Genomic DNA, 14,376 nt, shown 5'->3' on the forward strand with positions numbered 1-14,376 from the left:
AAACTATGGAATTCCCTACCCTCAAACATAAGATCCACAGACAACCATCTTCACTTCAGAAGATTAGTCAAGAACTGTCTCTTCCCCACATGCTGTCTACAATCAAAACTCAAGGCTATACCACAATTGTGTACAGTGACCTGACAAACGATACTTGTCAGTATGCAAAACAGCAGTCATCACTTTAACTATCAGTTGTGCATCTGTTTACTTTGACAACATATCTAAAGATTATTCCAGCAAAACTAATAGAGGCAAATGCAAAGTGGTTGGTTTTGTTAAAGCAGGATATAAATGTTTTGTCGGACTTGTGAGAACCGCTGGTCAACAAGATTTCACTTCCTGCGGGAATCATGTACAATTTGCGGTAATGTTGCAACTGTAGTGTTTTTTTTTGCTGTGCTAATATTGTAATGCAGTAATAGTAGCATTGAGTAGTTGTTTTGTGTCGGGTGTCTCACCATGCCTAGCATGCTCTTGTTCAGGCCTGTGTCCATTGTGTCACTGCTGGCATTGCTATACCATATTGGAACCATGAGAGTGTAAAGAGGACCACGACCATCCACACCTCTCTGTACTGTTTCTACAGGCAAGGAGGAAGTGTTGTGTCCATGTGATCATGATGGAATGGTTCCAGCGAGATTTGTAGGCTTACTCTACACTACTCTGCCTCCACTTGTTGAGGGGCCCTCTCAAGGGCGATGAGGGATTATTGTACCCATTGGGCCTTACTGTGGATGTGTACTAGGCTTCATATAGTTTGTAACCACTTGTTGCCTGTCTCCCTATCTAGGAGAGTGTTGATTTCATCTGGGGTCAGGGCTCGACAATTACAAATCATACATTCAGAGGTGATATAAAATAGTTCTGATGCTAAGATAGAGCATAAATGGTATGCTGATCACTGCTGTTGTAAAAAGACATGTCATTATACTTTGAACTATGCCCGCTGTTATAAGTAGATACATTTATCTAAGGGGAAAACTATATATTACACCATAATATTGATTCTATGTATATGAAGGTGCATATATAGAGGGTTATGCCTGCTAGTAATAGCTACAATAAGTGGCATGTGTATAGTTATGTATGGATAAGCTATTTGAAATCATAAAAAAGTACCATTAGAGGAATGTGGACAGGAAACCATGTAAATATATCTGCGTCATTGTACATATGGGTATTTAAAATCAGTGGTTTAATCAGGAAAAACATAAGCTATAGCATGTGAAATCATTGTATTAATCAAAACAATGATGACATCTCAAATTATAATATTTTCCACAACAGAGTGTATTGTACATAGGAAATAGTATACATTGGAGGGACAGTATAACAGCGTAGAGCAGAGCGCTGTAAATTGGAGTGGCGTATAGTGGAGTTGAGTGGAGTAACATACAGTGGATTAGTGTAGAATGTAGTGGAGTATACTGTAGTGTAAACTGGAGTAGCATACCCTAAATAGTGTGCAGTGGAGTGGCATAAAGTGAACAGTTACACCGAGGAATGGCAGAAAGTAAAGTGTGTAAATTAAAGGAAACGTACCATTAAAATGTGTAAAAAGATAAAAATGTAAAATCTCCAAAATATCTATTATAATATGTAAATGTTGACGGAGGTCCCCAAAATGTGCTGAAATCCAATGTATTCTACATGCACTGTGTATTGCTAAAACTGTGGTTCATAATGTGGTAAAACTTGACAGGATTAGATGTTATGGTGTGCAGATGATTATTTAGGGGAGTGGAGATAGGTACTGCAGCTATTTAATACGTTTTACATTATTTAAACTTTGTGAGAACTGTTTGTGTGGTATTTTAGGGAGGTGTGGGTATATTTCGGAATCAAAGGAGATGCCTCAAATGAATAGCCTCATACCTCACCAGAAGGACCGAGAGAATCCACCCTTACTGTTTGCCTCAGTACCCAAGAAGATGATCTGCAGCATCTCACAAGGATCTTCCGTCAGCGCCACCCTCTTCAACACATACATGACCACCCTTGCAAACACTGCCAGACTGCATGGCCTCAACATCATGTCCTAGGCTGATGACAGCCAGCTTATGCTCTTGCTATCAGAAGAACCCTCCGCCACCGGTGCTAACTTCCACAAATGGATGAGGAACCTCACCGACTGGATGAAAGACAATTATCTCAAGCTAAAAACAGACAAGACGAAAGTCCTTATCTTTGGAAATAATATCTCACCATGAAACAACACCTGGTGGCCTGTGGAACTAGGCCCATCCCCGCACCACGCTGCAACCTTGGCATCATATTCTACAGAAAGGTATCTATGCAGAAACAGGTAACCACAGTCTCACCTGCCTTCTTCCACGCCCTATGCATGCTCCGTAAGACTTTTAGGTGGGTCCCAATCAACGCCAGAAGGACCATCACTCGAGCCCTCGTCACCAGCGGGAATACCTTCTACGTAGGAATCACCACACACCTCCTGAGGAGACTACAGACATTACAAAACGCAGTGGCAAGACTCATCCTCGACCTTCGAGGATGCGTTTGGACCCACATCACTCCAAACCTCAAGAAGATACACTCTCCCAATCCAGAAGAGATGCCAGTTCAAGATATTGACCCAAGGTTACAGCCATACACTATGAATGACCAGCATACATCAACAAATGAGTGACCTTCCACCAACCGACCAGACACCTTCAATCCGCCTCACTGCTCCTTGTAGACAACCCCCACACCCCCCCTCACCCCCTCTGGAGTCCACCTACTCAACAGCTGAGGAGGCTCCTTCTCTCATCTGGTGGCCAAAGCCTGAAATGACATTCCCCTACACCTCAGGACCCCCTCTTCAGCATGAAAATTCAGGAAAAGACTAAAGACCTGGCTGTTATAATGAACAGAGCACCACAAAGCAACAAGCAACTCCAGTGCCTTGAGACACTCCTGGTGATCTGCCACACCTTATAAATATTGATTGATTGATTTCGCTTTACTACCAAAGTCAGTAGAGATTATAGTTCATTAGCTGATTGACTAATGACTGCCTTTACAAAAATTATAGGCAGACATGTTGCTTTTAGGTACACTTTGATTGTGTTGTGCATTACACCATCCGATGTAGGTATTAGGTCTGGTATTTTTGCCCTTCCTGTAAACACCTTAGTAAAGTGGTAACAAGTAGAGCAAATATTTATACGTTTCCCTATATTTTTTGTAAAGTATACAGAGTAGCGCAGTACTTCCGTGGTACTACCAAAAAAGCTATACTAGGACCATTTCTGTTTATAAATGTCTCCATATTTTTTGTATCACTCTACGGGGAACTGTGTGTGTTTTAATAGCACAGTCATTTTTTGTAATTTACACACTACTTTGTACACTTTTTACAGCATATTTAAATATGTTAGCATTGAGATATACACTTTAGCACACTATATTTAACCCCTTCGATGCTGATGACGAGCTCAGCTCGTCATCAGCCACGGTGGTCGTGTGCTGATGACGAGCTGAGCTCGTCATGAATATATGGCAACAAGAGTTTTCCAGCACCGGGGAAAAATAACCACAGCAGCCAAGGTGTTAAGCAATATAGTGTCTTAAAGTGTATTTGCAAATTAAAAACAAAAGAATAAATATTGTGGGTACCACTGTACTCCTTCATTTAAAAACAGTATATGAACTCATAAATATTTTCCCTACCTGTTACCGCTTTACTAAAGTGGCAATAGGTATGGGAAAAATACCAAACCTAATACTTACCTACATTGTTAGGCGTAACGCAGAACACATGGGAACTGGAGCTGAAAATAACATGGCTACCTTAAAGTTTTGTTCGCTGCATCACCGACTTGGTGCTTTACTGCTACACTGCACAGGCTCCCAGACTCCTCTGCGGGCAGTCCTGACGCTGCTCTCATGCATGACAGCAGTTCAGGATTGGCCTGAGATCCCTCGATTTGCACTACCAGAGAGACTGGGAGCCTGTGCCTGCATGTCTCCAACACCGAAATGTAGCTGGCATTGGACACATGCAGTGTCCATGTCGGTTTGGCTGTCCGGAGACAGCCGGCAACCCGACATGCTCTGTGCTGAAACACTCCACCTAGAGCCTCCCCCTCCAGCCTGTCATCATCTGGTTAGCCACCGAGACACTTTTAAAATACATGTCGATAATAAATCCATGTTAATATCGCTTGATTATGTTTTACGGCTGCTGCGAAGGCGGGTCGCTGCTGTACGGAAGTCTATGTAAAATGCCAAAAATGTCAATACAACAATGAAACGGAGGCTGTAGGTCTGGAAAGGTTCGCGGACATTCTTCAAAGAAGGGTAAAGTTATAAAGGGACAACATCCGTATCTCTGGTCACCTCACCTGAGCTATAACTACAGAGTGGCTGCCACCACTCTGATTGATATGTGTGCCGTCACGGGATGGCATCTCCTTTGGCATCGCACGGACCGGATACTTGACTGAAGTTTCCCTCAGTCACTAAATCAGCGATCACCCTGGCCAGTTACGGTTGGGGCAAATTAATCCCTCAAAAGAGGTGCCTTTTATTCCAGAAGGTATACATTTTAACCTCTTTCATTCACCACACATTCGGACTACTGTTTGAGTCCAGACTTTACGGGACGTGGCTTGTCTTTTGAGTTTCACCTAGTCCAAGCCATCCCTTATGAGTAGTAGATGTAATTTAGGTCCTGATGAAATGTGGAGATCCGTTTCGACAGTTTAGGGCATGAAACATGTCGACCCTCCACACACCTTACACATTCCTTTAGACCGAAGCGGGTATAATTCCCCCCTTCAGTCCACGACACACCATTCGATATTTTAACACATAGCACAAGAACACAGTGAAAAAAAATTCCCTTGGAGACTCTATTTTTATATCACACACACTTCACCCCACTTCTACTCACTACACATATGACCTCTCATAACACCCTCAAGTTCCACGAAGGCAACCAGAAAAGAACTCTAGCAAAGAGCCCCCTCGTGGGGCCCGTTGGACATTGCAGCACCGGCCCAACGAGGAGCTGCCCTATAATGAAGCTTGACACCCCTCGGGTGTGTAAGGCTCTTGTTTCTTATTGGAGCTATCCCAGTGCTAGGACACACTCTTCTCTTCTAGCGCCTGGTTGACAAGACTCCCCCGAGTTTCCATTACTACCATGCCAGCATAAAGGGACCAGTCAAGCAAACACCTGACCAGTGTATACCCCATGTGAAGAAAAAATGAGTAAATAATTAGACTGAAGAAAAAAGAACAAAGATAATCTACTATTCGATATGGGCTTTGTCAATATTATGAGCAGTTATATACATGCTGCAAGAAGCTACAGAGAAACAAAGTAAGAAAGAAGAAAAGAACGCCTTGGGAGGCAGCAGAATCCCAATTTGTGGTGGGTTTCTCAGCAGGAAGGCTGCATCTCTCAGCGCATGATGCTGAGAGATCTGCTGCGATTCATTGGTTGACCGGTTTATTATTAAATTACTTGGTAGTAGCTAAGGCCTGAGCCATCCAAATAGTCAGCATTGCAAGTTTATCATTTTTTCTTTGGTTGATGTATTGATTCATTACTCCATAGTTATGTGAGATTTCCTTATCATGGTGTGTTTTTGGATTAGGGAGCCTGGTGCCCAATGCGGTTAGAGTGGGTTTGGACCCTGCACCGAATCACAACCTTTGCACTACTACTGATTGCCCTTTTCTTCTTTCGTTGTTTTTTGTCCTGATGAAGACCGCAGGCAATGTTTTAAAGCAAACGTTATGCAGTGTTTAGGTGTGAAACGTCAATATTTACTTTATGGCCTGGATTCAATATCTAGATCCTTTTTAGATGCTGTGTTTGATTCCTTGCCCACCTATCTGGAGTTGTGGACTCAAATTAAACGTTGAACAAGTTATTTTTCCAGCAGGCATTGGCTATTTTGAGCAACATTTGCCAGTGTTTCATTGTATAAATATAAATAATTTCTTGACATGAGCACTTCTATGAACACTTTTCTATGCACCCTTTTGGAGCAACTGTGATACAATTTTCTCAATTTAAATGTAAATCCAGTACTTGTATAATGCACGAATCACCCCCGAAGGGGTATCTCGGCGCTGATTAATCGAGCTATTGCCCAGAGTCGCATGGTGCTGGGCCGAACCCTGCCGCCAGAGCCGGGGATTGATCCCCAGCGTCCAGTGTCAGTCGCCCTGGCTGCTGCGCCACACCTCTCCCCCAATGTATATGTATATTACTGAATTCCTATAAAATGGAAATAGAATGTATTTTGCAAAACCTAAGTGTGTTATTTTCTTGTCTCTCTCATGCAAGGATCAATCTGGTTGCTCATGAATACGTGATTCAATATTGTATTTTTGCCATTAAGACTACATTGTTGTATGTATCACTCTCTAAAACGGGCAGATACAAAACACAGCGGAAGAGGCCAGAAGCACGACAATGCTTTGCTTCTGTCATGCATCTGAGTCTGCCCCAAAAGTTTATACATCTTACCTCATGGAAATGCTTCAGAACACAAATAGAAGTTTTTCTAAAACAGAGTTCTAGATCATTAGAGATACTGGGGGGGCCTGTTGCTACCCTGAAGGAAATAACTAGATTCAGGTGTCTACCTCACCTCTCCAGTAACTTTGAAGAATAACTAATTGTGGGCAACAATATAATGAGACCATAATGGCAGTGTTTCCTTTGTAAGAGAAAGAGTGCAGGTGTCCAAAGCTCCACTCCAGCGGAGTTATTAAATATCGGTGGCGCCAAATACCAAGGCTGAGTAGGGTTGACGTCACCCAAGGACTCTGTAGCCTACTACTAGACACCTTTTCCCCTTTATTTCACTTTAGTCGGTCCCTGCTTTCTCCCTGTGTGCCTGTTTCCTGCCTTTCCCTTTCTTTTTCTTTCCCATGTATGTGTTTTTCTCTCTCTTGCTCGCAGTCATTACGAGATGAGAAAAAAATTATTGCTGGTCCCCAACAATGGTTGCCAGTGGGCCCCACTGGCTCACATTAAGCACCGCACAATGCATACAATTGTGTCACACTGTATCACGGTTTGTCATTATGTGTCACATCGTACCATACTCTAATATTCTGTCACTGCCATCAATTATAAGTGAATGGAATATTTTTAAGTGGTACTGCATGTAAAATCTTAGCTATGCACAGATGTGGTAGATTTTACACTGTTGTGCATTTCTGTGTAAAGGTGTGTGGAAGCGGCTGAGCATTTCAAAATATCCCCATTTACCTCAGGAGGTTCCACTCCAGGTTAATCTTGCTTAAGAGAACACCCTGCCCAACATCAGTTTTGCAGAGAAACATAATAAGTCAGAAGGTCCACTGAATAACTGAGTTCTAGATCAGGGAAAAGTTAAAGGTTTTTATTACAAAATCAAGTGGTAAAAAATACAATGACATAAAGGTTCAGAATTATTTATTGATTTATCGCCTTTTCTTAATAACTCTGCAATTTTAAGTCTCACATGAGTAGCAAAATCAAGAAAGAATCAGACAGCATCCTCAATTAAACAGGAAAGTCTGCAAGGCAAAGCATGCGGAGCCCCCAAGCTAAGGGGTTCTTATACACAAATCTCGCTTGGATAATTCGCTAAAGGCACAGATTGAGCATGACATGATCCCTGTAACATTTATTTTGAGAAATCAGAGTTCATCACGTAAATGGCATTATAAGTTAGCACTACCCCCTGTGCTAAGTAAACAGGATGCTGATCAGTGATTCAGACTTCCGGAAAAGTTTTGAACATAACTTGCTTCATTTAACAACAGCTATTTATGAGCATGCTAAATGAACTCTTCCCCACAAACACAAAAATAAAATATATTGAATGTTGCTACCTTCTAGTACACTAGTAGCTTCATCTTTTAGTGACCACTGTACTGTTGTTAATCAAACACACATTACATCAATTGTTTTTGCTTTCGCGGAGCCTGTGGGAAGAATGATGCATAAGGGGACCTGGTGGAAGGGACGGATGAAGGGGAGTGATAACACAGAGACAGGAACAGCATACATTTGAACTAATATGGCAGTTTTTCTAAAATGTTGCATAACCAAAACATATTAATACATGCACTACTAAACTTTACATTAAACTAGTTTCAACTACATACATACTATATTGGTTGCGTCTAGAATTTATAATGAAATTCATTAATACCCAATTTTATTTGTAATGTGGGAAAATATAAACCTAAAGACAAACCCCTCGCAAGTGATATTGAAACCCCCCAAACCTCATAGATTTTTGGGTGTTAATTTGGATTACTCCAGGATATCTGTGAATTCCGTATATTTCCAGAAAGTCTCCTGGAATTGTTAATAAATCCTCAAAAAGATAAAAATGTAACCTAAATTGTGGAAAACTGTGGAAGCAAAGATAAATTGTTTGAGTAGAAGGAGCAAAGACCAACTGATACACTGTGCAAACACTAAGGGCCTGAGTAAGAGTTTTGTGGAGGGGTTACTCCAGCATAACATGATGGATATCCCACCTGTCCTATTACAAGTGTATGCCCTCCTATGGCACTTGTAATAAAGAAGATAGGATGTTTGTCACATTTGTAATGGAGTAACCTGTCTACCAAACTCTAAATCAGGTTCTACATCTTTTCTGCACTGAGCTTGTCAGTGAGTTCACTGCAATGCTTCTCTAATAACAATTTTAAACTAGCGCGCTCAATATATTTTCATTGTGGAAAACATTATTGCGCAATTAATTTCATAGTAGCCTTTTTAGTGTAGATCCAAACAGTAACTTGTCTGGGGCTGTAGGGAATCCTACATGGGTATATTTAATGCTCGTTGTTGGCATAAACTGTTTTCAGATTGTCTAAAATGTAACCAACCAGTTACAAGATTATACATTGAGAGATGGTTAGAGGACCTAGTAATTGACGCAAATCTACAGGGTGCACCATGAAGCGTTGTAGCTGAATTAGGAAGGTTTTATAGTATCAAGCGTTTGTTCATTACCGTTTAGGGTAATTAGAATGTGCATTAAAGGATATGTGAGTTCAGTTTTTGTTTTGTATTCTGCTGATAGTTTGAATCTAGCAGTAGTTGAATTCTGAATGACGAACACCGCTTCCCGAATGATCAAATATCAAATATGACTGCTTTCCTCTCATTTGTCTTTTCATGCTGACCTGCTAGTGGGTCTTATAGAAATTAAGGACAGGGCTCTCATGCTGTTTTTACCTTTTTGTTGTTAACTGATGTGCTCTGCAGATGGAAGATTCTGGCAGTTCTCCTGTGCCCGAGAGTCCACCAATGGACGAAGATGAAGGTGGGGATGCAGACACGGTCGACGCCAGGCCAGACAGAAGTATACGACTTCCATTTCTGCACAAGTAAGAGCAGTTGTACATTTCACAAATAGAGTGTAAAAATGTTTCCATTACATTGCTGTTTGGCCGTTTTTCAATTACACCCTTGTCAAAAATGGCTCTGTTTTTGTTCGTTTGTCCGTGTGTGCATACTCTTCTAGTCCCTTTCGAAGTCTATATGCAATTGCAAAGATTCTGTTTTGCTCCAATTGATTGTGTTTAGAGTGGGCGTACTTCAAAAGGCTCTTCTCAGCATTTCAATAGGGTAGAGAGCTGCATGTCCAGAGAATACGGATGTGCTATCTCCATCTTTTGAGTCGGGGCAGTGTTATTTTAGTTTTTGGTTTCACAGCTTGCTTTTTAAGGGAGTGTATCAACTTACTGGAAGTGAACGAATACAGCAAATTGGCCGTCGAGAGAGAGTTAAGGTTGAAGAACTTTGTTGACAAGGTTGAGAAAAAAAATCCACATATGTGTGTGTATGCTTATTTACCTGTTAATACAGTCACTTGTGCATACAAACGTCAACAATGTCCTCAGAAATGTTGCTCTAAGTGCATTAGAAACTATAAGCGTTGTACATATTGAGTGATTGTCCTAAAATCCCAGTACAATGCTCAGAGCCCTGCTTTACTTAAGAGGAAAATTCACCACGTGTCAGAGAGATTGATGTTTTTTTTAATTTCCAGAAGCAATACACTGCTTTGGGGGTGGGGTGGAGCACTCGTGGGGTTCTCAGGGCCCTTTGGAAAAATGCTGACTGGCCTGGTATGCTGCCCTGGTAGAGTGGTCCAACTAGCAGAGATTGCTGTCACCAAACCAGTGCATATGCTACATTTGTAAATGGCATTGCCTGCGTTGCTCCACATTTGGGCGCTAAACTATGACGAGACCCTTCCTACTAGAAGAGTAGAGTAATCCTTTATTTTTAGGCCTGGGCGGTAAATTCCGTTCCGCTTGCAGAATTTGCGTAATTTTGCGTTCCGCGGAGAAGGCGACATTACCCAAAATTCTGCGTTCTGCAACATCGCAAACATTTTTCCTTCTTTGCATTCTCAAAATGCGTGTTCGCAAGATATTTCCCCCCGAGCACACAAACAGCGATTGCGAACAGGAAAAAAGCATTGCGAACAAGCAATTCACATGTTTGCGGAATTTCTGCGTGTTCGCAGAGATTTTTTACAGTTTTGCGGAGATTTGCGTAATGCGATTACACAAATTCCGCCCACCCCTGATTATTTTACAGAAAAGTGATACTCCTGTGGTTGAAAAAATAAGAAAGGGAACAGTGTTACGGGTAATGAACACTTGAACTTATTTTAGCGCTTCTGTAGTACTGCGTGCTGACTGAACCAGAATTCATTTTTTAAAAAAAAAATTATATTGATTTTCTCTAAAAATAACACCTGATATGAATCTTATTACATACAGTGTATTGTTCTTCCAACATGAGAGAAATAGTTTCCTAGGTCTGACATGTAAAATACAGTCCAAGACGGGGAAGCCCAGCCAATTAACATTTAGCCTTGCATACAATCGTTGTCATGTGGCAGGTGCCGGTTGATAAATAATAAAAACAGTAAACCATAACTACCCCAACCCTCCCTCCCCCCATCTGGCTCACCCAAAATTTGGGCTACTCTGCCTAGAATCCGGCTCTGGCTTAGTATAAACTCCTTGTAGAGGCTTAGAGGCAGAAGCAGAGCCCTTGAACAGGCCGTGTCTCTCATGGACACCGGGAGGATGTCTGGGGCTACAGGTTAGATGTGGGGCCAAGCTCTGAGCTGAGTTATAGTGCTAAAGTGGCTGTGGCTTTAAGGCTCTGCAGTATCACGTTCCATTCCATGGATGTCGCCTGTTTCGATAACCCCCTGCACTCCTCCTTACGGATTGTCGGGCTTTCTGCTCTACCCCATCATATTAACTCTTCCACCCCGCACCGTTGGCACCAAGGCCGATGTCCATCTCATGGTGATAAAACTTTTTCCTATCACTAAGGCCCAGTCTGCAAACTGGAGCTGCACCCTCTGCATCTTAGGGCGACGGCACAGCCCCAGTATGCATCACTCTGCATTGTCCCAGCGATGGGTCCCAGTCACACCTCCCAGCACAGCAGCAACCGTCGTCCAGAAGCCTGCCAGTCGCGGGCATGCCCATGTCATGTTTAGTAGGTCAGCGCCGTCTACATGGCATCTTGGGTAGTGTTCCCGTGCCTCCGGGTATATGCAGTTTAAGCGGTGTGGTGTAAGATAGGCCCTGTGTAATATCCTATACTGTATGAACTTAAATTTAGCACTGGGGGATACCCTCTTGCTAAATATCCCTGTCTGATATGTCTTTTCCAAGGGCTCTTGCCAATTTTCCTCTGAGTGTCGTGAGGGGAATAGCTGCATTTGCGCAGACCCCTCTGTAAAGCCACCCTCACCAGGTGACGGCCCTCTCCCATCAGATACAGGGCGTGGACTAGCTAGTGAGTAGGGGGTTCTACCCCACCCGGGGTCCAGTGTTTCTTTACATATTTGTTGATGGGTGCGTGTAGTATAAAAAGAGATCTCTGGACCCCCTGCTCCCAGGCAAAATTCTCATGATGCATCATTGTGCCATTAATAAACAATGCCCCCACAGTGGATACCCCTCTCTCCACCCAGTTCCTTATGCTGTGACTAGTTAGCAACCCAGAGGGCATGGGATTCCAAGCTGCGGGGTAATAGGGGCATATAGTGCCCAATGCCTCGTATACTGTGCTGCTCGTCTCCAAGAGGTTAGGGCTATCTGGAGCAGAAGTGGGGCTGCAACTGGAATCTGACCCTGAGGTACAAGCAGTGTATGAAGGGTGCCTCGAACTAGAGATTGGGGCATATAACCTAGCTTCTGAAAATTACACCCCGCCAGCCAGTACGCAAGCCTTTGCAGCTGACTCGCGACACAGTATGCCTGAAAGTTTGGACCCCCCCAAGCCCCTTAACCAGAATGCATTATATGCAAAAAGTGCTGCAGAATAGGTTCTTGTTGGGTCAATCATGAAATGACAGAAGCTGCCTTTGCAGCTATTCCATAGATAGTGGCAATCATTTTCAAACCTTCAACCCCACTCTACAACACGTAGCTGTCTCTTTGAATCAATGAGCTCAATGGTCTACCAGGGAACACTTTGCATCCTAGTGACAGCCACACAGTAGCAATGTAATTTATATATGTTTATGGACTCCAACTCCAATGTGCGGTCAGAAAGTGAACCTTTCGAGCTGGAAATATATTGGAATTAAGGATGTTTGTATATAATAATAAAACAAATTTAGCCTTCTAAACATTTCAGAAATGACAGCCCTCTTTCCATACCCAGAATTTATGGAGCCTGCCACACCCTCTAAATATTCGAGTCATGACAGCAGATACAAGATGTATTTCTGTACAGGAGTATCTCCTGAACAGATCAGTCTGACTGAAGACAAACGCATTCTGTTCTGCAAGCATTTGACCAAGAATGGACTAGCCAAATGCCCTACTGTCCAAGATCTTTTCAATGACTCCAGGCTCAGTATTGCACCCAGTGGATCGGGTGCAACAGGCCTCAATGTGTCTGGGGTTTCTTGAGGTGCCTTGTAGAGTGACATGGCTTAGCGAATCAGACAGGAATCTTCTTTTGGGTTTGTTCCGCTTCACCCAGGCAATCTGAAAGCAATAGGTTCAAATGTTAACCAGAAATCTTTAACCAATTAAAATTGCTATGGTAATTGTATTGTATTGTATTGTAATTGCATTTATATAACGCTTAGTACCCCTGACGAGGCGTCGAAGCGCTTTTTCGGCGGGTAGCCCGCTACTCCGGGACCCACAGAGGATTAGTGTTGAATTAGTATAGTGAAACATGCAAGTACATTTTAAGTGGTGGATAGGTTAGTCAGTTATTTGGATTTGGAGTGATAGCAGAAGTATAGAGTAGGTCAAAGGTTAGTATTTATTTATCGCTCGCTTGTTGACGCATGCTATTCAGGGAGCCTATAAAGGATTAGTGGTGAATTAATATGGTGAAATATGAGGTAATTTCAGTGGTGGATATTAGTCTGTTACTTGGAGTGAGAAGGATAGCGGATGGATAAAAGGGGAAGAAATATTTGCATTCATATAGCACTTGTTACCCCTGATGGGTTTTGAAGCGCTTTTTTGGCAAGTAGCACACCACTCCGGAACCCATAAAGGATTAGTGTTGAAAATTAATATAGTATAAATATGAAGTAATTTGAGTAGTAGATATGTTATTCAGTTATTTGAGCAGTATATTAGTATAGTTGAACATGGAATATGGAATTCGAGAAGTGAACATGTTAGTCTGTTAATTTTGATAGAAAAAGGATAGTGGAGGGATAAAAGAGTGAAGGATTTTTTTTTTAAATGAGAAAAAGGGCAGCATTTCTGGCCCTAGTCCCGACCAGTCTCGAACAGGCCCAAACAGGCAACTACCCTTGTCCTCTCCACCCTTAACAGGCTCAAACAGGCAACTACCCTGGTCCTCTCCACCATTAGCCTCGACGCCCGGGCTGAGACGCCCTAACCCTGGCCTTTTTTAGCCCTACTAATCAGGTGACCCCTTCAGCCAATGGGAACCCTAGTCCTAACACTATCCAATCACAACACTAGCCCTAAATTCTAGAGCCAATAGGAGACCACGACCTTACAGCCAATCTTAGCCCTAGTCCAAGCACCCAATCAGTTCAAAAACCCTGATCTCTACGTCCAATAAAGGCCTTAGCCCTACCACTAGTCCCAACCCAAGTCCAAGCAGCCAATGGTACTGGTAGCCCTAGTCCCTACTTCCAATAGAAAGCCTAACCCTACTCTTAGTCCCACAACTGGTCCAACAACCAATCACACCAGAAGCACTAAATAGCTACTTCCAATTAAAGGTCTAACCCTAGCCCTAGTCCCACCCTACTCCCAACAACCAATAACATAGGAAGCCCTAGTCCCTACTTCTTATAGAAATCCGAACCCTAGCCCTAGTCCCAACCCTGCAATGATTGAATCACAGACTAAAAA

The 14,376-nt window shown here is 42.6% G+C and overlaps 1 protein-coding gene across 1 annotated transcript in view; it reads left to right on the top strand.

The window, feature by feature from the left end:
• Positions 1 to 14,376, top strand: part of LOC147712093 (caspase-7-like) — a 542,812-nt gene that overhangs the window by 35,196 nt on the left and 493,240 nt on the right. The window contains exon 2 of the mRNA XM_086922859.1: positions 9,242 to 9,363. Coding sequence (XP_086778985.1) covers positions 9,242 to 9,363 — 122 coding nt within the window. The remainder of the gene's footprint in view (positions 1 to 9,241; positions 9,364 to 14,376) is intronic.

This window comes from Lissotriton vulgaris, chromosome 5, assembly GCF_964263255.1.
Source record: "Lissotriton vulgaris chromosome 5, aLisVul1.2, whole genome shotgun sequence".
In the NCBI taxonomy this organism is placed as follows: domain Eukaryota; kingdom Metazoa; phylum Chordata; class Amphibia; order Caudata; family Salamandridae; genus Lissotriton; species Lissotriton vulgaris.